This window comes from Puma concolor, chromosome B2 (assembly GCF_028749965.1).
Source record: "Puma concolor isolate L17-30 chromosome B2, mPumCon1.1.hap2, whole genome shotgun sequence".
NCBI lineage: Eukaryota > Metazoa > Chordata > Mammalia > Carnivora > Felidae > Puma > Puma concolor.
In genome coordinates this window covers 52087590-52114969 of record NC_141671.1, presented here as the reverse complement: position 1 = coordinate 52114969, position 27380 = coordinate 52087590, and the positions used below count along the sequence as shown (strand labels likewise).

Genomic DNA, 27380 nt, shown 5'->3' with positions numbered 1-27380 from the left:
GAACTCACGGAACGCGAGATCGTGACCTGGCTGAAGTCGGACGCTTAACCGACTGCGCCACCCAGGCGCCCCAGAATATTTGCAACTCTTGAGCTCACTGCAGTAGCAACAGGAGGGTGCTGCAAAATTATTACAATTAATTTTATGCAGTTATGACTTAATTCTGCATCTTTATGTTTGTTTACATTTCTCTCAACTACAAATGGTGCCACGCATGGTCTGTGTTTGTGTGTGTACGTTTTCATAAATTTTAAATTGTTTATAATAGGTTTGTGTGTATCTTATGGTAGCAGATGATAAAATAGACTAGTATCTACATACATTTTATGCATTCATGACGTACCAGACTTTTTAATTTTTTCACTATTTCTAGATTATATGGTTTGTCTGCAAGTGTTTTCAATTATTGCAAATCTCCAAAAAAACCTCCAATGTATTTATTGAAAAACCTGTGTGGAAGTTCAGTCCAAGAGTCAACTGTACATACACATGTACATATATGAAAGATAGATATGTATATATCTATATCTATATCTATATCTATATCTATATCTATATCTATATCTATATCTATATATAAAGGAAATTAAAAGTGGCAACAGGAGATAAGAGATGGAGGCCTGGAAGAACTTTTACTGATTTCACTAGGGCCTCAGGTCATCTTCTTCTCCCTTCCTGGAGATTTCTTAATCCTTCTTGATCACATACTAATTTATTGAGTTCAGGCCCTTCCCAGAATCCAACAACCTTTATGTTTTGGCCTAATATGCCTGCCCACCTATCCCTCATGACAGCCATCTGAGTCTGCATGTACCATGCTGAGTCATGCCTCCCTGCTTCAGCATGAGGCATTTCCTCTACTACTAAGTGATCTTATCTGCGCCCACCCCCCCACCCACTCCTCTTAAAAATCCTTTGTCTTGTACCAGGACCAGCAAAACCTATTATCTGCAAACCCTCCCATCCCAACACCACTTCACCAAAATAAGCCTTGTATTTGAATCCTTAGGCCCAGTCTTACAGGTTCAATCTGTTTCATGTAATTTTGTGTTGCTACATAACCGATAACCAAATGTCCCAAGCCTTCTAAATTTCTAGGGTTACCTTTATCATTCATATCAAAATAAAAATAATCTGCTCCTCATACTGCATAATTGCACAAATTCCATTTCTCTCCCTAGGATTTTCAAAAATTCTTAGAAATGTTCATAGTTTCTAGAAACACCCCCCTGCTTCCAGGTTGCTGTTTGCCATTTCTCATTCTGGGTCCCTGTGTATGCTTGTCCCCTGCTCCTCATGATTGCTTTTCCATAATGTGGCATCTTTCTCTGATTTGCTTCACTTCAAGGCTTAAACAAGTTACTTTCCTATTCCCAAAGACCCACAACACAATGTTGTTGATTTTTATGAAAATGATTGAAATTTTTTGAATGCTCACTTTTTGCTAGATACTCGGCTGAGTGCTGTATAGGCATTAATTTCTCATTACGTTTTCATTTGCAACCTTGCAGGCAGGCACTATTATTATCTTCACTTTAAAGACAAGTCAGTGGAGACTCTAAGAGGTTAGGTAATCTATGGTGAGTCTTACTTTGGATTAGTAGCAGAGCTGTATTTATATCACATTTCATTATCATTTAGTTTGAAATATTATCTAATTTCTCTTGTGACTTCTTCTTTGACACATGGATTATTTAGAAGTATACTGTTTAATTTCCAAATAATGGTGGTTTTTCTAGATTATTGTTACTAATTTCTAAATTTAATTCCAGTATGATCAGAGAATGTACTCCGTATGGCTTCAGTGCCTTTAAGTTTACTGAGACATGTTTTGGGGTTCAGCATAGGGTCTGATCTGTCTTGGTAAGAGTACCATGTGCACCTGAGGAGAATTTGTATTCTGCAGTTGTTGGGTGTAATGTCATAGAAATACCAGTTAAGTCAAGGTGATTAATAATGTTGTTCAGGTAATCTATACCTTTACTTATTTCTTTGCCTAGTAGTTCTGTTAGTGTCTGGGAGTTATTAATATTTTCAAGTATAATTGAGGAATTGCCCATTTCTCCTTTTAATTCTGTCACTTGTTTTGCTTCACGTAACTTTGAAAGTCTGTTATTGGGGCGCCTGGGTGGCTCAGTCGGTTAAGCCTCCGACTTTGGCTTAGGTCATGATCTCACGGTCCGTGAGTTCGAGCCCCACGTCGGGCTCTGTGCTGACAGCTCAGAGCCTGGAGCCCGTTTCAGATTCTGTGTCTTCCTCTCTCTCTCTCTGACCCTCCCCTGTTCATGCTGTCTCTCTCTGTCTCAAAAATAAATAAACGTTAAAAAAATTTTTTTTAATAAATAAATAAAATGAAAGTCTGTTATTTGCACATATATGTTTATATTTGTTATATTCTCATGATGATTTGACCTTCTTATCATTATGAAATTCCCTCTTTACCAATGGTAATTGTTTTTTTATTGAAATGTATTTCACCTGATATTAACATATCCACTCCAGTCTTCTTATGTCTACTATTTCTATAGTAAATCTTTTTGTACCCATTTATTTTTTACCTATCTGTGTCTTTATATTTATAGTGAGTCTCTTGTAGACAGCATATATTTGGGTCTTACTCTTGCTTTTCTTATCCGTTCTGAGAATCTGTGCCTGTTAACTGTAATGTTCTACCCACTGACATTTAATGTAATTAGCAATATAATTGGATTTAGGTTTACCATTAAATTCTTAGCGGGGGTTTTGTCCCCTCTAATTTTTGTCTCTCTGCTCCAACTTCCCTGCCTTCTTTTGAATTCCATTTAATCTATTGCTCTTTCAGCTATACTTGGCATTCTTTTTTTAATGTTTTTATTTATTTTTGAGAGAGAGAGAGAGTACAAACAGGGGAGGGGCAGAGAAAGGGGGGTACAGGGGATCTGAAGTGGACTTCATGTTGAAAGCAGGGAGCCCAATGCAGGGCTCAAACTCACAAACTGTGAGATCATGAGCGAAAGTCGGACACTTAATCAACTGAGCCACCCAGGCGCCCCGTACTCTGCATTCTTTAAGTGGTTATTCTAGGGCTTTGCTGTCCAATACCATGGTCATCAGTCACATGTGACTATTAAACACTTTAAGTGTAGCTAGTCCAAAATGAGCTGCACTGTAAGTATAAAATACACCTTGCATTTTGAAGACTTGGGATGAATGAAGAATGTAAAATATCACATTAATAATTTTATACCAATTACATAGTGAAATGATAATATTTTGCATGTATATGGTTGAATAAACCATATTATTAAAATTAATTTCACTTGTTTCTTTTTAACATTTTAATGTCACTACTAGAAATTCTTTAATTGCATGTGTGACTCATGTTACATTTCTATTGGACAGCACTACTCTAGAGATTACAATATGCAAAGTTAAATTCTCACAGGCTACAGAAGTTAATATTTACCATTTCACACAAAATGTAGTAACCTTGCAACCATATAGATTCACTTACCATCACCCCACCCTTTATGCTGTAATTGTTGTATGTGCTACATCTAGAAATATTAGAAACCCCGCAAGACAATTTATCAATTTTGCTTTGAAGAGTTGTATGAATTTTAAAGAAGAATAGAGGGAAAAAAAGTCTTTTATATGCATCCAGATGTTTATCATTTCTGATACATTTCATTCCTTCCTGAAGATCTAAATTTCCACTGAGTTCCCCTTTGAGGATCTCTCTTTCCCAGAATTCCCAGCTCACTTTGTAGTGGATGTGATTGCCACAAACTGTCCTCTGGTTCTTCAATGCAGCGATACTTTCTGTTGGAGGTGTAGCTGCCCCTTGAAGTGCCAGTTGCAATCTGCTCTTAGGCAAAAAGCCACCAACAAAACAAAACAACCCACAAAAAAACCACCCCAAAACTTTTCAAGGGTAGGGGAACTCATCCTATGCTATTTCTTTTTTCCAACTCTTGACTCCTCTATAAAATCACCCTGCCTTTATTTTTTTTAAGTTTATTTATTTATTTTGAGTCTCTGAGAGAGCACAAGCAGAGGAGGGGCAGAGAGAGAGAGGGAGACAGAGAATACCATGCAGGCTCTGTCCGCACTGTCAGCACAGAGCCCAATGCAGGGCTTGAACTCAGGAGCTGTGAGATCATGACCTGAGCAGAAATCAAGAGCTGGAGGCTTAACGATCTGAGCCCCCCAGGCACCCCACATCCTGCTTTTTATACTCCCTACAGTCACTTGATAGTTTCCCCTGCTTCTCCTCCCCCCCCCCCCCCCCGCCCAATCCACAGCTTCCCACCCTCACCCCTAGAGCTGCTTGTTAAATTGAAGCAGTCCTTCTGTAGAGGCTGAGGTGTTCACGACAATACCAGATGATACTCCTACAGGCAGAGAGGGAGCTAGTCAGCAATTTATCAGACTTTATTAAGGATACTTGAGATTCCTCAATTAAGTGTGATATAGGAGAGTAACACTGTAGAAAAGGAAGATTTAAAACTGGCAATCATATATTATTGCTCCCAGGATCCACTGGTCACCCTTTCCTTTGGAATTCCCTGCTGGCCCTTTGTCTCCAGAGCCCCATAATATTGCTGCTTTGTTGAAGCTAGATTTTCTCTTTTCTTCAGAAACCTCATGATTATACCCTGTCACTGAGACAAGAATGATTCAGTACAGTATACCAGTTGTTAAAATAGTGAGATCCTTCCGTACGGAGTTGATCCTTCTGTATTTCCGGATATTTGCTGCCCTGACCTCCCCCTGATTCCCTCCCACCCCTCCAGCCTTCTCCAAGAAGCCCCTGGGCCCCACTGTTATCCAGCAACTGATGCCTTACACAGAGTGCTCCAGGGAAGCCTCTGGAACTCAGCTCCAGAATCCATGCTATTAAGTAGGCTCCTGTGAATCCATGCTATTTAGTAGGCGCCCTGTTTTATCAGTTGTTGAATATCTTAAGATATTTAAGATATCCTATATGCTACCAATGAATACAGTAGTCACCAAGTCACATATAATCCAAGCTATGTGAATGTGCTCTCTCTTAAAATATCTTACTGTACCTTACTCTCCCTTCTTGTGATGCTGTGAGATGATAAAATGCTTACGTGACGAGATGAAGTGAGGTGAATGACATAGGCGTTGTGATGTAGCATTTAGGCTACTGTTGGTCTTCTGTCCAGAAGGACATCATCTGCCTCCAGACCACAGCTGACCATGGGTAATGGAAAGAGAGGAAAGCAAAACCACAGATAAAAAGGGGACTACTGTAATCATTTAATGATAGATGAACAGAATTTTTACCTTTTCGGTCTAAAACATTGATACTACTCTTCAAGTTCAGGATTTCCTCCAAAATAATGAGTGATTATAAGCCCAACATTTATGGGAATAAAAAATTGTCCAAAGGGGCTCTTCCAAGAAAATATACCAGGCTTTTCCCAAAGACATTGGTGCTACTACTCCAGATGGTAGAAACTGATGTTTTAAAAAAATTATTGTGTTTACCTAGTTACTTGTTGCCATTTTATACTTGTATGCCTTGTCTGTCTAACATAAATTACATATTGTATTACTCCATCACTCCCAGCACAGTGCTGCCCAGACAGCAGTAGGTGTCTGATAAGTACTTGCTGAACAAAATTTTTACATTTCCCCAGAAAAATCCATCAAGAGGACACTAACCACCTAAGTCAAAGGCATTTGAAGACTAAACTGATGCGGGTTTGGAAATCTATTTCACAAGGTCAGGATGCATCTGGCATTGCTTGCAGGAAAGAATGAAGCAGGACATATGTGCTGCCGTCTTGTAAACAAATATAAATATGAATATGACAATCTGAACTTAATGAGGAGGACAAAAGGCCCTGGCAAAGAGATAGATCTTCTCTGTTTCCCACGTACTTGCTATGATTCTTCTACATCAAAGGAATAAGGACAAACAAAATAAAAAGGTTATGGAATTCTTAACATATATTCCAGTAGTTAAATTGAAGGCCTTTCAAGAAGGATCAAAGCCAAGTTTTACCCTTCAGAATGAATTCAACAGTGAAACTTAAAAGACACACACACACACACACACACACACACACACACACACGCACACACACAGAGCCTTCAAAAAACTATGAAATGCCTGAATACCCAAATACCCATCAGTAGGAGAATAATTGCATAAATTTTATACATCTTTAGTATGGGATGCTATGCAACTATTAGAATGATGTGATGCATGTGTGTACTGATACAGAAGGAAGTACATAACTTATGGTAGGTGAGAAAAAACAAACTGCTGAATAATACAGCATCAATGTGTTTTGATGTAAGTTCTCATATAGTGGTCTGCTGGAGCTGACTTGTACTGGCTTCTGAAAGCCAACTGTTACATTTTCAGGAATTTGACAAGCTGATTGTTAAGCAGTGGATAGCTTAAAAGCAGCCACAATGAGTGTATTTGCACTAAAGAAATCCATACCTTACAAAGAAGGACTTTTTCACCTTTAAGAGAGCTGGTTTATCAACACATCACTGCTCAAAAATATGCAAATATAAGTTTGTATAAGCTTATCCAATTATCTGGAGTAATATCTACCAAAGTGAGTTGTTGATTTATAAATACTGATTTTGCAATCTTAAAAATTAAAAAAAAACAAAACAGTAATCTCACAAAAAAGTGAATACTACCATCCTGGTGTAAATAAAACCCACTGAAAAGTCCAAATATAACATCTTCTGGTGACTAAGCTCAATATTTTTAAAAAGTCTAAAGCAGTTTAATTAATGATATTTTAAGGGCTAAGCATGTATTTGTTAAACTTAGTATATTTCAAGTCTGTTTAATACTGAAGCTTAAATCACCTTAAAGGTTCAGAGGCACTTCATATCAGTTTAAACTGGCTCAAATATTTATAACATTGATAATGGAAAATGGATACTATCCATATAAATATATCTTTATGAGGATAATACTCTATGAGGCACATTCCTAGATTTAGATTTAGCATCAAAGCAAAGACTGTATCAATCATACTCCCATCAATAATGTGTGTGGAGAGCACCACACCAGTATCTGATATACGAAGATTAAAAAATATTTTGACCATCTGATAAGCAAAATGAATCCACAAAAAAGTAAATAAAAAGGATTTCTGTATTTCAGTTGACAGTTCTCTGATTATAATTAGTTTAGCTTTAAAAAATGTATTGATCAACTATTTGTATTTTCTGTGAACAATCTAGTTACCTAGTCATAGTCTTTGATAATTTTTAATTGGATTACTTTTTTATTGTTAATTAATTGTTGGAGTTCTTTAAATATCATGTTAATTAACTTATTATCTGTCAAGAGTGTTACAATTTTTAAAAAGGTGGGGTGTGCCTGGGTGGCTCAGAGGTTAAGCATCCAATTTTTTGTTTTGGTTCAGGTCATGATCTCGCAGTTCTTAAGATCAAGCCCGCTTGGGATTCTCTCTCTCCCTCTCTATCTGCCTCTCCCTGACTTGCGTGCACACTCTCTCTCTCTAAAAATAAATAAATAAACATTGAAAAAAAGAATGTGACAAACATTTTTTAAACATCAATTTCTTGCCTTTTAAATGGCTGGTGTTATTTTATAGTTTCTTTTTTTTTGTATTCAGATATTTCAGTCTTTTCCCCTATGACTTCTGGATTTGGGATTATGCTTAAGAGGGCCTTTCCTACCCTAAAATTAAAAAAGAAAAAGAAAAAAAAACACCTACTTTGCTCTACTTTTTGTACACATTGCGTGTGTGTGTATGTGTATGTGTGTGTGTGAGTGTGACTTAGGGATTTCATCCATCTGGAAGTTATTTTAGTGACTATGTAGAGTAGAAATTAATTGAACTAATGTATCATTACAAATCCTTACTCACTGATTTTTAAATTCCACATTTATTCTAATATATATATACATTTCACATGGATTCCTGAATTTTAGTATTTTATTGAGGAAAACTTCAGAGTAGTTATAATTCATTTTTTCATGAGAATAAACTAAGCCCTTCAAGTGATGTTTAACTACTGTTCTATAAATACTATACAGCTAGAACAGAGAATATTTGATCATTTCTGCTATATAAAATTACTTGGCAGTATAGGTATTGAGAGGTCTCATTTGATAATATAAATCTTTCTAGAATTGTCTTCAGTGCTTGATGCTGAAGCAAACTGTCCATAAAATGTGCATCTGGTTTAATGTAAGTCTTTAAGCCCATTTTTGAGGTTTAATCTACATTATGCTATTAAAAAACTATTATGAAAAAGGTTTTCAGTGTAACATTTCAAAGCCCAATGCACAGTTAAAATAAAACCATGCCTTTCTTTCTTTTCTTTCTTCCTTTCTTTCTTTCTTTCTTTCTTTCTTTCTTTCTTTCTTTCTTTCTTTCTTTTCTTTTCTTTTCTTTTGTTTTTTTTTTGTTTTTTTTTTGTAGCAAAATCTTGCCTGTGACAGTGTGTTTGCCAACATGGCCCCCAAAAAGAAGACTGTCAAAAAGAACAAAGGAGATATCAATGAGATGACCATAATCGTAGAAGATAGCCCCCTAAACAAATTAAATGCTTTGAATGGGCTCCTAGAGGGAGGCAATGGCCTTAACTGCATTTCTTCTGAACTAACAGATGCTTCTTATGGCCCCAATCTCTTGGAAGGCTTAAGTAGAATGAGGCAGGAGAACTTCCTTTGCGACTTAGTCATTGGCACCAAAACCAAATCTTTTGATGTTCACAAGTCAGTGATGGCTTCATGCAGTGAATACTTTTACAACATCCTAAAAAAAGACCCATCTACCCAAAGGGTGGATCTCAATGATATCTCACCACTAGGCCTGGCTACTGTCATCGCATATGCCTACACCGGAAAGCTGACTCTCTCCTTGTACACGATAGGAAGCATTATTTCTGCTGCTGTTTATCTTCAGATCCACACCCTTGTAAAGATGTGCAGTGATTTTCTGATACGGGAGATGAGTGTTGAGAATTGCATGTACATTGCTAACATTGCTGAAACATACTCTTTGAAAAATGCAAAAGCAGCAACCCAAAAATTTATCCGGGATAACTTCCTTGAATTTGCAGAATCAGATCAGTTTTTGAAACTTACCTTTGAGCAAATTAATGAACTTCTCATAGATGATGACTTACAGTTGCCTTCTGAAATAGTAGCATTCCAGATTGCAATGAAGTGGTTAGAATTTGACCAAAAGAGAGTGAGGTATGCTGCAGATCTTTTGAGCAATATTCGCTTTGGTACCATCTCTGCACAAGACCTGGTCAACTATGTTCAGTCTGTACCAAGAATGATGCAAGATGCTGACTGCCACAAACTTCTCGTAGATGCTATGAACTACCACTTACTTCCATATCATCAAAACACATTGCAGTCTAGGCGCACGAGAATCCGTGGGGGCTGTCGAGTCCTTGTCACTGTTGGGGGACGTCCAGGACTCACTGAGAAGTCCCTTAGTAGAGACATCTTGTACAGAGACCCTGAAAATGGATGGAGCAAGCTTACAGAAATGCCAGCCAAGAGTTTTAATCAGTGTGTGGCTGTGATGGACGGATTTCTTTACGTGGCCGGTGGCGAAGACCAGAATGATGCAAGAAATCAAGCCAAGCACGCAGTCAGCAATTTCTGCAGGTATTTGATCCTTTATTAGAAACTCAAATGGTTTAATATAAGACAGTTTCCCCGACAGAAGTAAATTAGTCATTTCTGTTAGTTCATTGGCTCAGTAAATCAATAACAATAATCCCACATTACGTGTACACAACAGTTCACATTACATAAAGTACATGCATATATAAATAGTGCACTCCAGATTTCTGAATAAGCCTAGGAAATGAGCTGGGAAGATGTGGTTATTCTGATTATACACGTGAGAAATCTGATACCCAGAGAAGTTATACCACTAGTAAGTAGTAATTCACATTTTCTCATTTATAGTATGGCGCCCTTCCCAATACATTGTTTTTCTGAAAACAAACTAGGTACAAATGTAGTTTTTAACACTAGATGGTAAGAAAGATCACAATAATACAAAATTTATTTTAAGTGACTGTCACTGATGACTGTCAGATTTATAATTGGCAGATACAATGAGATCGTTAAACACATGACAGGTAATTAATTTTAAACATTTATTTGAGGACTGAATACCTTAGAAAATATCTACATTTTTGATGCATGTAGAAACAGTAAAAGTATAATATAGCCTTCAGAAAATGAAACTCAAATGCCATGTTATTTTTGTATATTTATAATAACAACTTTCATATATTTGAAATGTCAGAAAGTCATGCTTCTATCATGGTACAAGTACAAAGTCAAACAACTAATGAGCAAGATCTGAAAATTTATACAGCATATCATGAAAAAAATTCTTTATTATTTCATTATAAGTCTGTGTGTCATTTAAATGAATCCAAACAATTAACTGATTTTTGTCCTTTATAAGAGTGGTTAAGCTTTGATTTGGAGGTTAAATGTGACAAAAATGAAGGAACATCAAACCAATGGAAAGAATCTGTGTTTACAATATTTTGGAACTATGTAAACAGTTGAAACAGGTTTTCTATGACTGCTTATTTTCCTCCTGCTAATAACTCTTATTAGGATTCTAGCCACTGCTTTTGCAGTATTGATTTCAATGCCTTGTGGCATAATAACTGTAATATCCAACACTGAAAAAATATACCTCTAACCTAAAAAATCTTCCCTGCGCAGAGGTGCTAAAAAATAGAAAGGTATCAAAAATTAGGCATCTGTTGATGTTTTTGGATAGGAGCTCCATTGATCTCATTCTAAACAGATGATAGAAGACTTGGTTGAGTGACTTAGCTTTACTGTTGCAATGGCCAGGACAGGTGTGTAAATGAGAAGGTATTGGTGAGAGATGGAGAAATCCAACTAGCCAACTCCTATCTTAAGCAGTGAGAATGAGCGAGGGATGGCTGGTGTCTGTAGATATGTGGAATTGACGTCAATGTGGCAGTGTTCCCTTTCTGCTTGCCACAAATACCCAGTTTGCACGGCCTCCCCTACATGCATAAATCTTCCCCATGATGGACATTTGAGTATGGAGGAAGAGGGACTGGAAGGTTGGGCTCTGTGGGGACTTCTCCAAGTGACAGCGGGTTTTATAAACGGGAGGAGGAGGAGTCACCAATGCCTACCTTGCCTTTTCCAAGTGTCACGCTCTTTTACTGGCTGACACAGAAACACCAGCCCCCAGGTGAGGGGCTGCGCTCTGTTGGTAGGGAAGCCTCCTTGCAGGAAGTGTCAACATTTCCATTTGTGGACTCACGTGGGTTCTCCAGCTGCCGCCAACAAGGCTGTCACACTTCCTCTGCCATTTTCAGATATGATCCCCGCTTCAACACCTGGATACACCTGGCCAGCATGAACCAGAAGCGCACGCACTTCAGCCTGAGCGTGTTCAACGGGCTCCTTTACGCCGTGGGCGGCCGCAATACCGAAGGCAGTCTGGCCTCGCTGGAATGCTACGTGCCCTCCACCAATCAGTGGCAGCCGAAGACGCCCCTGGAGGTGGCGCGCTGCTGCCACGCCAGCGCGGTCACCGACGGCCGGGTGCTGGTGACCGGCGGGTACATCGGCAGCGCGTACTCGCGCTCGGTGTGCGCGTACGACCCCGCCGGCGACTCGTGGCAGGAGCTGCCGGGCCTGAGCACGCCGCGGGGCTGGCACTGCGCGGTCACTCTGGGCGACAGGGTGTACGTGATGGGGGGTAGCCAGCTGGGGGCGCGCGGGGAGCGCGTGGACGTGCTGACCGTGGAGTGCTACAGCCCCGCGACTGGCCAATGGAGCTACGCGGCGCCGCTGCTGGTGGGCGTGAGCACGGCGGGCGCCTCGGCGCTGCACGGCCGCGCGTATCTCGTGGGGGGCTGGAACGAGGGCGAGAAGAAATACAAGAAGTGCATCCAGTGCTTCAGCCCGGAGCTCAACGAGTGGATGGAGGACGACGAGTTGCCCGAGGCCACCGTGGGCGTGTCCTGCTGCACCCTCTCGATGCCCAACAGCGTGACCCGGGAATCCCGAGCCAGCTCGGTGTCCTCCGTGCCAGTCAGTATCTGAACCCAGGTAGATGCGGGGACGCAGGAAGAACAAATAGGCGTTCGTGGGTAACCTTTGAGTTAGCGGAAAGGAAAATATATAACCTTTACTACAGTGGTTGTATCTTAAACTATATCGAGGCCTATGTCTTGGTGGTTTTAAATTCCGGGTATGGCTTAATCTACCTCTGGGTCTGTTTTTTTTTTTTTGGTTTTTTTTTTTTTTGGTTTTTTTTTTTTTTTGTTTTTTGTTTTGTTTTGTTTTGTTTTGTTTTCTGTAAGCCACAAAGAAAAGAAACCACTCCTTTCACCGGCCATTGGGTGGCAGGCAGAATTCATTGCAGGCAGTCTTCCACCAGGGCGTTTTCCCTTCATGCATAGCGGTTACACCCACATCTGAGAATTTTCTTTTACCCTTCAGTAGACGGGAAGCTTATTCGAGTAAGCAGTTTCATGTACAAAAGTTTATCTTCCTCTTTCTCTTTTTCTTTAGGAAGTTAAAAGCATTCATAGCTTTTATTTTAAAATGGAAATCCATCTATATCCATAAAGACTTAATTCTATATTTAAATGCAGTTTCTTTTTCTATACGTGACTGAGTAAAGAATATTGAAAGGCATCCCGTGACAAAGTCATAAAGCTTAAAACAACGTCTGACTGGAAAGTAACAGGGATTCCTCCCTGTAACTGTCACATTGATACCTTTGGTTTATCCCTTGTTCTCTTTTTCCTCTGTGCCTCAGTCTCCAGTGTAGTTGCTATCAAAAAATACTGCTCTCAAAGAAGAGAACCACTAGTCATTTAGTTTATGGTGTAAATTTAGATCATTTTGTTGTTTTTCCTACAAGTGTTTGCACTTCAACCTTCCTCCCCTATTAAAGGAATTGCAAGTATGATGGGAGCCTTACTCTGACCCTAAAAACTACACGGAGATGCAAACTTGACCCAATGTAAGCCCCAAGAAAGAACACCAAATAAAACTATGGCTGTAAGGATCATTAACTTAAAGCTTATGTAGCCTGAAGGTTATACAACTGGTAACAGTAATGTGATTTCCCCCATTTTTTTTTTTTTTTTTTTAATGGATGAGAATGAAGGGAACGTTTGGAATTCTTGGGTTTGGCAATAACATCCTGGTGGTAAATGTCATTGTTTTCCATTTCACAGCAATCCTCTTGATTTCTTAGTTAAAAATCTAACACATTTATCTCACATGGAAATATCAAAATAATATATGCCCATTCTGTTATATATGTTTTCACTTCGTCTGCTCCAAATTAACTTTGCAAATTAAGGTGTATCCACTTGATATCATTTTCTTACATGTTTGCCAAGTTTTGGAGCAAGGGAATGATTGTAGTAAATGATACATATTTTCCTTTCTTATAATTTATCACTTTATTCTTTGATAGTTTCTTTGTTTTGGAGAAGTGGCCTATCAGTTATGGGTTATGTGCAATTAGGTTTTGAAAAATAAAACTATTTAAATGGTTAAACACGGGATACGTGGAAATGTAACTGGGTTCTCATTAATCCCATTTCTCCTACCTTGTGTAGATAGGTTATTGCTAGAGTTACAATATTTATATTTAAAATATTTTATTTGAACTGTGAAAAGTGGTTCATGTAGTACACTTTGTGGAACAATTTTATATCATTGCCCCTTATGAAAAGTTCAATTTCTGTGTATTTAATGGTAACACTTGGGTAAAGCCTACGACACTATAAGTTGAGAACAAGGCATTGTTAATGTAAAAACACTGGGCTGTTTCCTCACCCCACACAGAACATTCAGAGCTTCTCCACGTACGGAGCAAATCTAAAGGTATCTGCTCCCTTGACTCTCTGTTCAGGCTGGAAAGTAAAGCTGTATAAGAAACTAGTTTATGGAGCAAGTTAAATCACTGAGCCCCTTAAGTTACCATTGTACAAACCACAGATAACCCTTGTCCTTGAAGCATCATTGGGAAAATAAACTTTTCATTTTTAATAAATTATTTTGGCCACAACCCACAATGCCTGTGTGAGGGTGACTATAACATCTTTTAGTTTGATATAAATGTATGTTCTTGTACAGTTGAGATGCCTGTAGTATATCACAAATTTTGAGAGGAAAAAAAGTGATTTCTTATGGATTATAGGTCATAAGTGGGCAAATAGACATAATTCCTGATGTGCACTAGTAGTGTCTCCCGTTGAGATCCTAGAAGTTCGGTGAAGTGGAGGGCCTATGGCTTGAAATGAAATGAGAATCAATCAGTTGTAACATTTTATCTTGGAAGAATGAGGAGAGATTGACACTAGAGGATTTTTCAGCAATCAGAGCTTGATGAGAGCTTGGTGCAGACACGGAAGTGGCTTTTTAGAGATGAGACTGGAGACATGTTGGAGCTGGGTAAATCATTTGAAATTACCGTGTAATGTATTTTCTATGTTGTTTATTTGAAGAGTGAGAAAACCCACGTGTCTGGGCGTACCAGGTTCCTGGGGACGTTGCTGCTCTCTCTTCTGTTTCAACAGTTAGGTCCATAAATAAAGACCAATATGAATTTAGGATCCTGGAATTTCTGACATAACAAATTGATAGGGAGCATGGAACATTAAGTGTTGGTGAAAGTGCTGTGTCCTGAAACATCCCTCACTGACAACTGAAAGACACTAAAGTATGTAGAATCAAACTAATGCGCGTCACTTTTTGCGCACGAGCGAAACGTACTCTTTAACCCTGCCATTGAAGCAGTTGCCCCTAGAACCGCGACGGTTTCTCCATGTTTCCCAACTGGAAAAGCACTTCATTTTCCATGTGTTTAAAGCATTCAATTATACTTTTGGTCTCAGGATCCAACCCTATACCTCCTTTTATTTTTCTGAAAGAAAAGGACGTGTTATTTTTGTAATGCCAACATTACATCCTGTGACTAAATAAAAGCATCAGTTCCGCCTATCAGAGCAATAGCAAGTTACCCAGTAGCTGAAATAAGAAGCTTTCTTTTTCTGAATGGGCCAGAGACCTGATGTGCGAGTCTCAAGGAAACAAGACTGTCATGTGGTCTGTCCGTTGTTAGCGTGCCACTGTCGTCCCTGATGCTCCAGTTGCTTTCGGTGTCATTGAATGAGTTTTGTGTTTACTTTCTCTGTTGTAAGACTGGTTATGAATAGAAGGTCAGTGATGGTACAGATTAATATAATTCTAAACAGTAATTAGACGGTAGCGGGGTGTTACGAGTGAAGAGGTGTAATTGAGGCAAGAAGGAAGTGAAAACGTACTGAATGGTTCTATGGTTAAGGCAACACAGCAATTATAGTAAGTGTATTTTACAAATATGCATGTAACTAGAGGCTTCCCTGGAAATATGTAAGTGTTAAAAGGTCAATTTTTTGCTGGTTATCTCGGCCAAATGCCTTCAGAATTTATCCAAGACACTAGATAAAAGAAACTAAAATCACTTCATTTAATTTTTTCCCTGAGTTACAAAGCAATAAGTTTATGTAATCTTCTCTGAATGATTCTTCTGAATTCTTTTCTGAACAAATGTTCTCTGAATGAGCTATATCCCCATCCCAGCCACGGATGAATATGTCTTCTAGCACAAGGCAGCATTATAAGGAATTATTTTTCAGTATGTCTCTTCATATCAGTAAAAACTGTAGCAAAATTTCCTCAATGCTCCTCCCATGGTAATTATGAGAACTAAAGAATCTAAAATATTAAAGATTTACCCTCCAGCACATTCAGAAGGTAAAAACCATTTAAATTTCCTTCCCAGAGACTTTGAGATGAAATGCTTGTCTTGGATACTCCTTTTAAAACAACTTTGTATCTAGTCAGCAAATTCTGGCAAAAAAAAAAAAAATTCTTTGCTTAAAACATTCTGGTACCATATAAGGAACAACAAACTAAAATGTATGTGGTGTCTGTAACCTCATCACTACCAATAAAGCTGCATTCAGTAAGAGCTCAGTCAATGATCCACGTGGACAGTTTTGTAGTGTCCTTTGTGTGATAACTGGGGTGTGTGGTTTCTTCCTCTAGTTAGTTTTCATGGTGACTCACTTCAGCAAAACACAACAAGAAAACGAAATGAGATGATTGAAGAGCTGTTTCAGCTGCTTGAGGACTGGTAAAGGAAAAATGTATTTTTATACATCGAGAGTGATTTGCTTTGTAGCTCAGACAAAAGCCTACGTTTGGTCTGTCTCAGCCCTGACCACTTAGAAGTCATAGATGAAGTGTGGTGGTTTCTAGTCTCGTTCCCACCCTGACCACAGCCAACCTGGCATGGACTCTGGTTCATCATCATTTGCATCGAAACTACATGTTAGGAAATGAAACTGTATTTTGTGCCAACAAACCCTTATAGCCTTACTCTTCCACCTCACCTTCCAAATGAGCAAATGAAATATAACCAACATAAGATGCTCAGTCTTTGATCTGGTTTAGTAAAGAATAACACTCAGTTGAGGCCATTAGTCATTTCTAGAAAATTCTAAATGGAAGCGATTACTTTTTCTTAAACTTCTCCAAGCTTTGCCACCATGAAAAGAGACTAGAACGGCCCCCAAACAGAAACAGCCTGGTGCCACATTCCCAGTTCTGAGCACACTGGCAGGTGCCCCAGAGTTTCCTTGACTTTTCTTTGAACTCCCACATTTATAACTCCAAGCTTCCCCACCGGTCTGCACTCCCTCCCCTGTCCACATACTAGTCCGTTTATCCAATTCTTAGCACACGTGAAATTGTTTAAAGACACTAATTACATCTAAGGCACTCCAGTATGTATCAAAGGAATAACCATATTGCATACACTGCGTTTGCAAATTTGATAGACTAGAGACCGAAAGATATTCAAAACTACCTCTAGGCTTTCCCCTCACCGGGGTTGCAGGGGAAGTGGATTAGGAAGTCCATTTCAGGAAAGGGACTTGAAGGAATCCAACCCACACCCTCTAGAAATACTCTTCTTGTCCCTTCTTTTCCTTTCTAGCTACATTCACAAGATGGTCTATGAATGTAAGTGTAGGATGCATTATTCCTTATGCCAATGCCAATCTTCCACCCAGTTTCAGACCAGACATACTCCTTAAAGAATGGTGAGGGGAGGCCCTTTTCCCCAACCTTTTGACAAATACAGTAGTCTCTGGTTAGTCTAAAGATCCTATATGTCTTCTTTTCTTATCCCTTTCAGAAAAGCACCTTTTAAAGTCAGTCTGACTCATCCTGGAGAAATTATTATTCAGATTTTGCCTTGATATTCAGTCACAGCTATGGAAGTGACTGCAACTTTCAAAAAAGAAGACCTCTTAAAATTACGATTCATCTAGTGCAGATAAGGGTGATATATCAAAATGGAAGAAATGAGACCTTGATTATAGTGGCAAACATTTCTCTTTACCTTACCTCCATCCCCACTGTTGCAACATGTACCCACAGGAGGGAAGTGTACAGTGATATGAATGGAGGACTTACATCTTTTTATCTAGCTGTTTTTGCTTTCTGCTCACATTTAGGTTATCACTATAGACTCTACATTCAGAAATTCCTTTTCCATCTTGGAGACATCACTACCAACAATTAGGGGGGGAAACTGAGCAGGATCTGTTTTTGGTGGGCCAGGTATGGAAGTAACCTATGTCAATTCCGCCTACATCACTTTGGCCAGAACTAAGCATATGGCTGTACCTAGATACAAGGGAGCTGGAGAAACAGACTTCATGTGAGCCCAAGAGGAAGAAGAAAGGATTTCATACAGCGTTGTCTCTGCACATTGAAAGATTACATTTTGGAAACCACTGCTCTCATCTTCCTCCCTGGTTGCCCAGGGAGCAAGGAGCTTCCCAGGCAAACTGCCTCCCCTCAGCTTCTGGATGTGGTCACAGCACAACAGGTTCTCCTCTTTCCCTTTCCTGCCTCATAAGACTTGCACTCAGCTCCTCTATTGTATCTTGCCTTTTCCTTTCTGAAGAACAAGTCCAGATGACTCTTGCAGCCTTTTCTCAATTCAGGGCCCTGATAGGTCTACAGCATACATTACATGTATTCTGTAAGCCTTGAGAATTGGTATAAATCTGGCTCCCCCAAATCATCAAGGAAACCCATCCAATACCAGAATCACCCCCTCATCCCTCCCTCTTTGGGTCTCCCTGCCCCTCTACTTCTAGAATACTCTAAACTCTTCTTGATTTTACCTCTTCTAAAACAATATTGACTAGAAATCATACATCTGTGATTAAATTCCTCTTACTCCAGTCATACAAGGAAGTTCCCAATGCATGATTGTTTGGAGAGAATAGAACACATTATGTAGAGTCTAAAAGAGGAAATACATGGATCTATTCTTAATAACCACAAGAAGAGAGGATTCCTTAATGAGAAAGGGAGAAAGAAAATGAAATGGCTATAATCTGACCCCCAAGTCTTTTTCCCTAACCTTTATGCAACCTTTCCATTTAGTGTAGAGCTCCAAGCTGAGAATTGTTTTATTCTTATTTTTTTAAGGTTTATTTATTTACTTTTAAGAGAGAGAGAGAGAGCACAAGGAGGGGAAGGACAAAGAGAGAGGGAGACACAGAATCCAAAGCAGGCTCCAGGCCCTCCACTGTCAGCACAGAGCCCGATGTGGGGCTTGAACTCATGAACTGTGCGATCATGACCTGAGCCAAAGGCTGACACTTAGCCCACTGAGCCACCCAGGTGCCCCCAAGAGTTTTATTCTATCACAATTTTGCATGTGGGTAACAAAGGAAATTCTGTATGCAGAAAGAATCCTTTCCTTGTTTAGCAAATATTCATTGAACATAACCATGTACCAAGCACACTGTTGGAACACCATTGTGAAAAGGTGCTATGTTTCCCCCAGGGAAAGTGAAGAACCAGAATTCCCATGGGACACTGCTACCTGAAGCATACTCATTTGGGCAGAGGCAACCCTACGAAGTACAATCATATTAACAGGCATTTACTTATTGCCAAGTTTCGTGCTCCTGAGGTCCTGTGCAGAAGAGAAAGATAAACGTAACTTAGAGCCTGGCCTCACAGAGACTTTTAGAAGGGGTAAAAGTTGGAGTGCTTTGGTGGCTGAGTCGGTCAAGTGTCCAACTCTTGATTTCAGCTCAGGTTGTGGGATCCCAGGGTCATGAGATCAAGCCCCGCATTGGGCTCTGCGCTAAGCGAATGTAGAGCCTGCTTAAGATTCTCTCTCTCCTTCTCCCAAAAAGAAAAAGAAGCAGAAGAAGGGAAAGAAGAAGTAAAAGTTTTCTAATTGACTACATTTGGACAGTATTCTTTTATTTCCCAACCCCATACCCCTGATCCTGCTCTGTCTGTCTTTGTCCTGCTCTGTGCTCTCAGAGGCTGACCCCCAGGGACTACATCCTCCAGACTCAGACTCTTTGTTCCATAGGTTGTATTTACCCAGTGACGCATCAGGAGGAGGTAGAGGGCAGAAGAGAGTGGTTGGGGCATCTCTTTCCTGTCCTTCCGGACTTCTGCACTGCACTCTGGCCACTGCTGCAACTCTCTGCAACTACTGCTTCTTCTGGGCGAGCCCCCCTCCCTGCCTCCACCTCTCACACACGACACGTCACAGCCCTGCAGCTCCTGGATATTTCCTTCCCAGTTTATGTACATTCCGCCACCCCTTTCAGAATACGTTCCTTCAAAGTGAGAACACTGTCTCCCCTGTTTACTGCTGTACCTCTAGTGTCCAGAACAATTCTTGGTGTACAGCCAGGGTATCAGTATTTTTTGTTGAGTGAATGGATGAATGAATGAATGAAATGATAAAACCATCATGACTTACTGCTTGCCAGATTCCTATTCTAACGATACTCACTTATTCAATCAGTAAATATTTACTGTGTATCTATGATACTCAAATCGCTTTCCCTTACCCCGGAAGAGGTGAGCACAAGTACCATACAAGACCATGAAAATAGGTCTTCTCTAAACGAATGGCAGCCAAGAGTTACATTGTCAAGAAACAGTACAGGTGGAAGGAATTATCCAGCCAAACCTTTACTGTACATTTCTGTTTTTTAAAAAATCTCTCAGGGGCACCTGGGTGGCTCAGTCGGTTAAGCGTCCGACTTCAGCTCAGGTCACGATCTCGCAGCTCATGGGTTCACGCTCCAGGTCTTCCTCTGTGTTGACAGCTCAGAGCCTGGAGCTGCTTTGGATTCTGTGTCTCCCTCTCTCTCTGCCCCTCCCCTACTTGTGCTCGCTCGCTCTCTCTCTCTCTCAAAAATAAATAAACATTTAAAAAAGAAACATTTGTAAAAAAATCTCAAAAGATTGATAATATTTATATAGTTATTTTACCATTAAACTTTCTAAAATCTCATTGCTTTCTCTCTATAATTGCCAAATCTTTAAAAGCAAATTAGGACTAGTTTCAGCATTTAGCTGGTAACTGTTTATTTAGTGTATTTATTTAGTAATAAATATTTAGTGTCCATATTTAAACTGTTTATTCAATATAGTTATGTATAGACATACATACATTTGATGCAATACATATATTGGTATTTATGTATATGTCCATATTTATATACAGTCTATCAAATGATGTGCATATATATGTATATTTAGTAAGCACTAAACACCAGCTAAGGGCTGAAACTAATCCTATTATAAATATATCTACATATGTGTGTGTGTGAGTGCGCATGTGTATATATATACATGTATATATATATACATATATATATATATACATATATATATATATATATATATAGTTATACTGTTACAGACTGAATGTGTCCCCTGAAATTTATATGTTGAAACCATATATGATGACATTTGGAGGTGGGGCCTTTGGGAGGTACTTAGGTCATGAGGGTGGAGTCCCATGATGGGATCATTGTCCCCAGAGAAGAGGAAGAGTCAGCTCTCTCTGCCACGTGAGGATACAAATTAGAAGACGGCCATCTGTAAACCAGGAAGAGGGCCTTTGCCCAGAATCCAACCACACTGGTACCCTTATTTCAGATTTTCAACCTCCGGAACTGTGAGAAAAAAGAGTTGTTTAAGGCACCTGGTCTATGGTATTTTATTATGGTGGTCTCAGCCCAAGCAGACTAAAAGACAAAGATAGGGAGATAAAGAGAGACAGAGACATATCTGTATTTATATCTTATCATGTCACTACATGCTTGCATCCTGAGATTTACAGCCGTTCTGACTCCAACACCTTACTTTACATGACAGCTAAATGAGTTCATAGGTAACGTTCAGTTCTATAAATACTTCTTGAGGGCAGCTGTGTTCGTGGTCACATGTAGGAACCTGAGAAGTTTGGAGCCTACGCATTGATGCCCAGAGGGCTTCTTCTGATTCAGGAATGAGAGATAAATAGAGGGACTCCTGGGAGCAGGGTCCCTGCAGCCCGAACCCCGGCACCTTTCAGAACCCCAGAGCAGCCTCCATCAGTGGTTCTGTCTTTCAAGTTTAAAGATACAGAGGGCAAGGCAGAGTCCTAAACAATGAACAGTAAGGCTCTAGGCCTGAGCACAGAGCCTGCTTTGGATCCTCTGCCCCCCCCCCCCCCCCGACCTCCCCCTGCTCATGCTCTCTCAAAATTAAATAAAACATTAAAAAAATAAATAAAAAGATAAAACGTTGCAAATTCTGCTGAGAGGGAGATCTGCCTGTCCTTCAGAGACACAACACGGAAGCACACTTCTGAAAGTGATGTGAGAGATGGGAGACTGACCCTGGGCAACCTTGGGAGCGATGCGCTGAAAGTGAGAAGGCCATTGGAAGAGAGTCTCCCTGTGGAATGCTTGCATTGAATGGGGACAAATTGGCTCCACCGAAAATCCCCAAAATACTAAGACATTGTCCGTCTCAGTCCCACCTTGATTCCTCCTGAATTCTTCCAGTTGAAATCCAGCTCTGTAAGCTAGTACCTTTGGTGAAGCCCTCTGTCCTCTGCGGCCACCCCCAGCCTGCACTGACCAAACACAGAAGAGAGAGGAAGCCTTCAGGGGTGGTAACTCCCTGTGATGTCTGTAGGGAGATCAGGGCTCTGGGCTGCAGAAGGAAACTTTAAATCAGAAGAGTGAGCATCACCCAGGGCTGGGGGGATGTGAGTCCTCTGCTGCAGTGGGTGCCACCATTATGCCCTGACACACACAGCCTGGGTTCCGGCACAGCATGGCTGTGATGCCTCCTAGGTTTGCTGTAGGGATTTTGCTGTACGTTTGCAGGTGGAGCCTAGAGAGGCCAGTGTTCACAGGCTGGTCTTCTCTGGCTGCATCAGCCTTTTCCATAGCCTCCTCAGTGCACCATACAAATAATTTTTTTGTGCACTTACTCTCTGCTTGGGCAGAGCAAAGTTACAAACCCTGGCCTCCCCCTCTCCCAGTCCCACTAATGGTCTGTCCTGGATTGAGGCAGTTGTTTGGGTCAGAGGTGGCACACTTTACAGGGGCCTGTGCCAGTCATGTGGCTCAGAGGATACTAGCAACCAGAGGTGGCACTGTGGGACCCTTTGGAGCGACGGAGGGCCTGCTGACTGCCACAACAATGACTTCCCGGCAGTCCTGAGCAGCTGTGTTGTGCTCTGCCAGGCTTGTCGGCACACTGGAGACAATGCCCAGCCAGTTCTCTCTGGGTTTTCTCATGGTTTTGGCATTGGCTGTTTATAGTAAAGAGCCCATGTTCTTTAAAGAGGGGGAAAAGAACTAGGCAAAAGATCATCTGCCCCAGGGTAGAAGAATATGGCAAAGTCAGGGAGAAGACTGGTCTGCTCACAAGACCAAGAAGGACTCAAGTCACCACCAGTGGAGGTGAGTCCTCCGATGGGCCAAGCACCATATTCGGCAGCCCTTGACTGAAAGCTGAGCAAGTTCATCTCTTCTCTAGAGGATACAGCAGACCTTCCTGACAGATCATAGAAAAGTGAGACACCTATGGGGCACCCGGGTGGCGCAGTTGGTAAAGCGTCCGACTCTTGATTTTGCCCCAGGTCATGATCTCATGATTTATAAGTTCAAGCCCCACATGGGGCTCCATGCTGACAGTGCAGAGCCTGCTTGGGATTCTCTCTCTCTCTCTCTCTCTCTCTCTCTCTCTGTCTCTCCTCCTCCCCGCTCTTGCTCTCTTTCTCTCTCAAAAAAATAAACTTAAAAAAAAAACCTTAAAAGCGAGACACCCAAACTTTCATTTCATTTCATGGAATAATAAAGACTCGCCTTCAAGGATAGACACATGGTCACTTGCAGATGATTCAAAATCCCTCCAGTCCCTAGTAACTCACATCAAAATATGCCTTTATATTTTTTTAAACCATCAGTGGTAAGATGTATTTGTTCTTTAGGTAAAGGAGAAAAGGACCAAGGTAAAAGCCATGTTGAAATTTACAAATATGACCCATTTAAAGAGGTTAGGAAAATCTCACAGCAAGAGCAGTCAAGCTTTTCTAATACAAGGATATGGCTTGCATAGAATATTTCCCATTAAATTAAAACAATTACCCAGGCCCTAAAATTTGAGAAATAAAAAGATTTTAGGAAGTGCAGTTGATCCATGTTGATCCACAGAGGATGTGGATAATAGTCTTGGAAAATACAGGTAACAACTGAAGGTTAGGTAGTACAAATTTCCACTTTATTTACTTTTGTGTGTGTTTGTGTGTTGGGGAAAAGCAAGCTCATTTTATTTTATTTATTTTATTTTTATGGATTTTATTTTATTTTATTTTTTTAATTTACATCCAAGTTAGCATATAGTGCAACAATGATTTCAGGAGTAGATTCCTCAATGCCCCTTACCCATTTAGCCCATCCCCCCTCCCACATCCCCTCCAGTAACTCTCTCTTTGTTCTCCATATTTAAGAGTCTCTTATGTTTTGTCCCCCTCCCTGTTTTTATATTTTTGCTTCCCTTCCCTTGTATTCATCTGTTCTGTGTCTTAAAGTCCTTATATGAGGGAAGTCATATATTTGACTTTCTCTGTCTAATTTTGCTTAGCATAATACCCTCCAGTTCCAACCACATAGTTGCAAATGGCAAGATTTCATTCTTTTTGATTGCCAAATAATACTCCATTGTATATATATATATATATATATATATATATATATATATATATATATATATACCATATCTTCTTTATCCATTCATCCATCGGTGGACATTTGGGCTCTTTCCATACTTTGGCTACTGTCGATAGTGCTGTTATAAACATTGGGGTGCATGTGCCCCTTCGAACAGCATAACTGTATCCCTTGGTAAATACCTATTAGTGCAATTGCTGGGTCATAGGGAAGTTCTGTTTTTAATTTTTTGAGGGACCTCCATGCTGCTTTCCAGAGTGATTGCACCAGTTTGCATTCCCACCAGCAGTGCAAAAGAGATCCTCTTTCTCCACATCCTCACCAACATCTGTTGTTGCCTGAGTTGTTAATGTTAGCCATTCTGATAGGTGTGAGGTGGTATCTCATTGTGGTTTTGATTTGTATTTCCCTGATGATGAGTGATGTTGAGCACTTTTTCATGTGTCAGTTGGCCATCTGGATGTCTTCTTTGGAGACGTGTCTATACATGTCTTTTGCCCATTTCTTTACTGGATTATTTGTTTTTTGGGTGTTGAGTTGGCTAAGTTTTCTATAGATTTTGGATACTACCCTTTATCTGATATGTCCTTTGCAAATATCTTCTCCCGTTCCATCGGTTGTCTTTTAGTTTTGCTGATTGTTTCCTTCACTGTGCAGAAAGTTTTTATTTTGATGAGGTCCCAGTAGTTCCTTTTTGCTTTGGTTTCCCTTGTCTCTGGAGACTTGTTGAGTAAGAAGTTGCTGCAGCTGAGGTCAAAAGAAGTTTTTGCCTGCTTTCTCCTCAAGAATTTTGATGGCTTCCTGTCTTACATTTAGGTCTTTCATCCATTTTGAGGTTATTTTTGTGTATGGTGTTAAGAAAGTGGTCCACGTTCATTTTTCTGCATGTTGCTGTCCAGTTTTCCCAGCAGCACCACTTGCTGAAGAGACTGTCTTTATTCCATTGGATATTCGTTCCTGCTTAGTCAAAGATTAGTTGGCGATATGTTTGTGGGTCCATTTCTGGGTTCTCTATTCTGCTCCATTGATCTAAGTGTCTGTTTTTGTGCCAGTACCATATTGTCTTGATGATTACAGCTTTGTAATACAGCTTGAAGTCTGGGATTGTGATGCCCCAGCTTTGGTTTTCTTTTTCAATATTGCTTTGGCTATTTGGAGTCTTTTGTGGTTCTATCCAAATTTTAGGATTGTTTGTTCTAGCTCTGTGAAGAATGCTGGTGTTACTTTGATAGGGATTGCATTGAATATGTAGATTGCTTTGGGTAGTATCGACATTTTAACAATATTCTTCCTATCCAGGAGCATGGAATCTTTTTCCATTTTTTTATGTCTTCTTCAATTTCTTTCATAAGTTTTCTATAGTTTTCAATGTATAGATTTTTCACCTCTTTGGTTAGATTTATTCCTAAGTATTTTATGGTGTTTGGTGCAATTGTAAATGGGATCGATTCCTTGATTTCTCTTTCTGTTGCTTCATTGTTGGTATATAGGAATGCAACTGATTTCTGTGCATTGATTTTATATCCTGCAACTTTGCTGAATTCATGGATCAGTTCTGGCAGTTTTTTAGTGGAATCTTTTGGGTTTTCCATATAGAGCATCATGTCATCTGCAAAGTGAAAGTTTGACCTTCTCCTGGACGATTTGGATGCCTTTTATTTCTTTATGTTGTCTGATTGCTGAGGCTAAGACTTCCAATACTATGTTGAGTAACAGTGGTTAGAGTAGACATCCCTGTCTTGTTCCTGACCTTAGGGGGAAACTCTCAGTTTTTTCCCATTGAGAACAATATTAGTGTTGGGTCTTTTATATATGGCTTTTATGATCTTGAGGTATGATCTTTCTATCCCTACTTTCTTGAGGGCTTTTCTCAAGAAAGAATACTGTATTTTGTCAAATGCTTTCTCTGCATCTATTGAGAGGATCATATTGTTCTTGTCCTTTCTTTTATTGATGTGATCAATCACATTGATTGTTTTGTGGATATTGAACCAGCCTTGCATCCCAGGTATAAATCCCACTTGGTTGTGGTGGATAATTTTTTTAATGTATTGTTGAATCTGGCTGGCTAATACCTTGCTGAGGATTTTTGCATCCATGTTCATCAGGAAAATTGGTCTATAGTTCTCCCTTTTAGTGGGGTCTTTGACTGGTTTTGGAATCAAGGTAATGCTGGCTTCATAGAAAGAGTTTGGAAGTTTTCCTTCCATTTCTATTTTTTGGACAACTTCAGGAGAATAGGTGTTAACTCTTCCTTAAATGTTTGGTACAATTCTCCTGGAAAGCCATCTGGCCCTGGACTCTTGTTTTTTGGGGAGATTTTTGATTACTAATTCGATTTCTTTACTGGTTATGGGTCTGTTCAAATTTTCTATTTCTTCCTGTTTCAGTTTTGGTAGTGTACATGTTTCTAAGAATTTGCCCATTTCTTCCAGATGACCCATTTTATTGGTGTATAATTGCTGATAATATTCTTTTATTATTGTTTTTATTTCTGCTGTGTTTTTGTGATCTCTCCTCTTTCATTCTTGATTTTATTTGTTTAGGTCCTTTCCTTTTTCTTTTTGATCAAACTGGCTAGGGGTATATCAATTTTGTTAATTCTTTCAAAGAACCAGCTTCTGGTTTCATGGATCTGTTCTACTGGTTTTTGTGGGTTTTTTTTTTGTTTGCTTGGTTTCATAGCATTAATTTCTGCTCTAATCTTTATTATTTCCTGTCTTCTGCTGGTTTGAGGTTTTATTTGCTGTTCTTTTTACAGCTTTTTAAGATTTAAGGTTAAGTTGTATATCTGAGATCTTTCTTCCTTCTTTAGGAAGGCCTGGATTGCTATATACGTTCCCCTTATGACCGCCTTTTCTGCTTCCCAGAGGTTTTGGGTTGTGGTGTTATCATTTTCATTGGCTTCCATGTACTTTTTAATTTCCTCTTCAACTTCTTGGTTATCACATTAATTCCTTAGTAGGATGTTCTGTAGTCTCCAAGTATTGGTTACCTTTCCAAATTTTTTCCTGTGGTTGATTTCGAGTTTCATAGCATTATGGTCTGAAAGTATGCATGGTATGATCTGGATCTTTTTGTACTTGTTGAGGGCTGATTTTTGTCCCAGTATGTTGTGTATTCTGGAGAATGTTCCATGTGCACTGGAGAAGAATGTATATTCCACTGCTTTAGGATAAAATGTTCTGAATACATCTGTTAAGTCCATCCGGTCCAGTGTGTCATTCAAAGCCATTGTTTCCTTG

The 27380-nt window shown here is 39.7% G+C and overlaps 1 protein-coding gene across 5 annotated transcripts in view; it reads left to right on the top strand.

Annotated features, from left to right (window-relative positions):
* The window catches only part of KLHL31 (kelch like family member 31), a 58838-nt gene that overhangs the window by 6199 nt on the left and 25259 nt on the right, over nt 1-27380 (top strand). For 3 of the 5 annotated variants that reach the window (XR_015251295.1, XR_015251296.1, XR_015251297.1), the window contains exons 2-3: nt 8439-9643; nt 11365-12103. Coding sequence is in view for 2 of the 5 variants with exons in the window: in XM_086707086.1 (XP_086563212.1) it covers nt 8472-9643; nt 11365-12097 (1905 nt within the window). In the remaining 3 variants the exon portion in view is untranslated. Of the gene's footprint in view, nt 1-8438; nt 9644-11364; nt 16037-27380 lie in introns of those variants that run through there. The other 2 variants (XM_086707086.1, XM_086707085.1) reach the window with 1 other exon arrangement.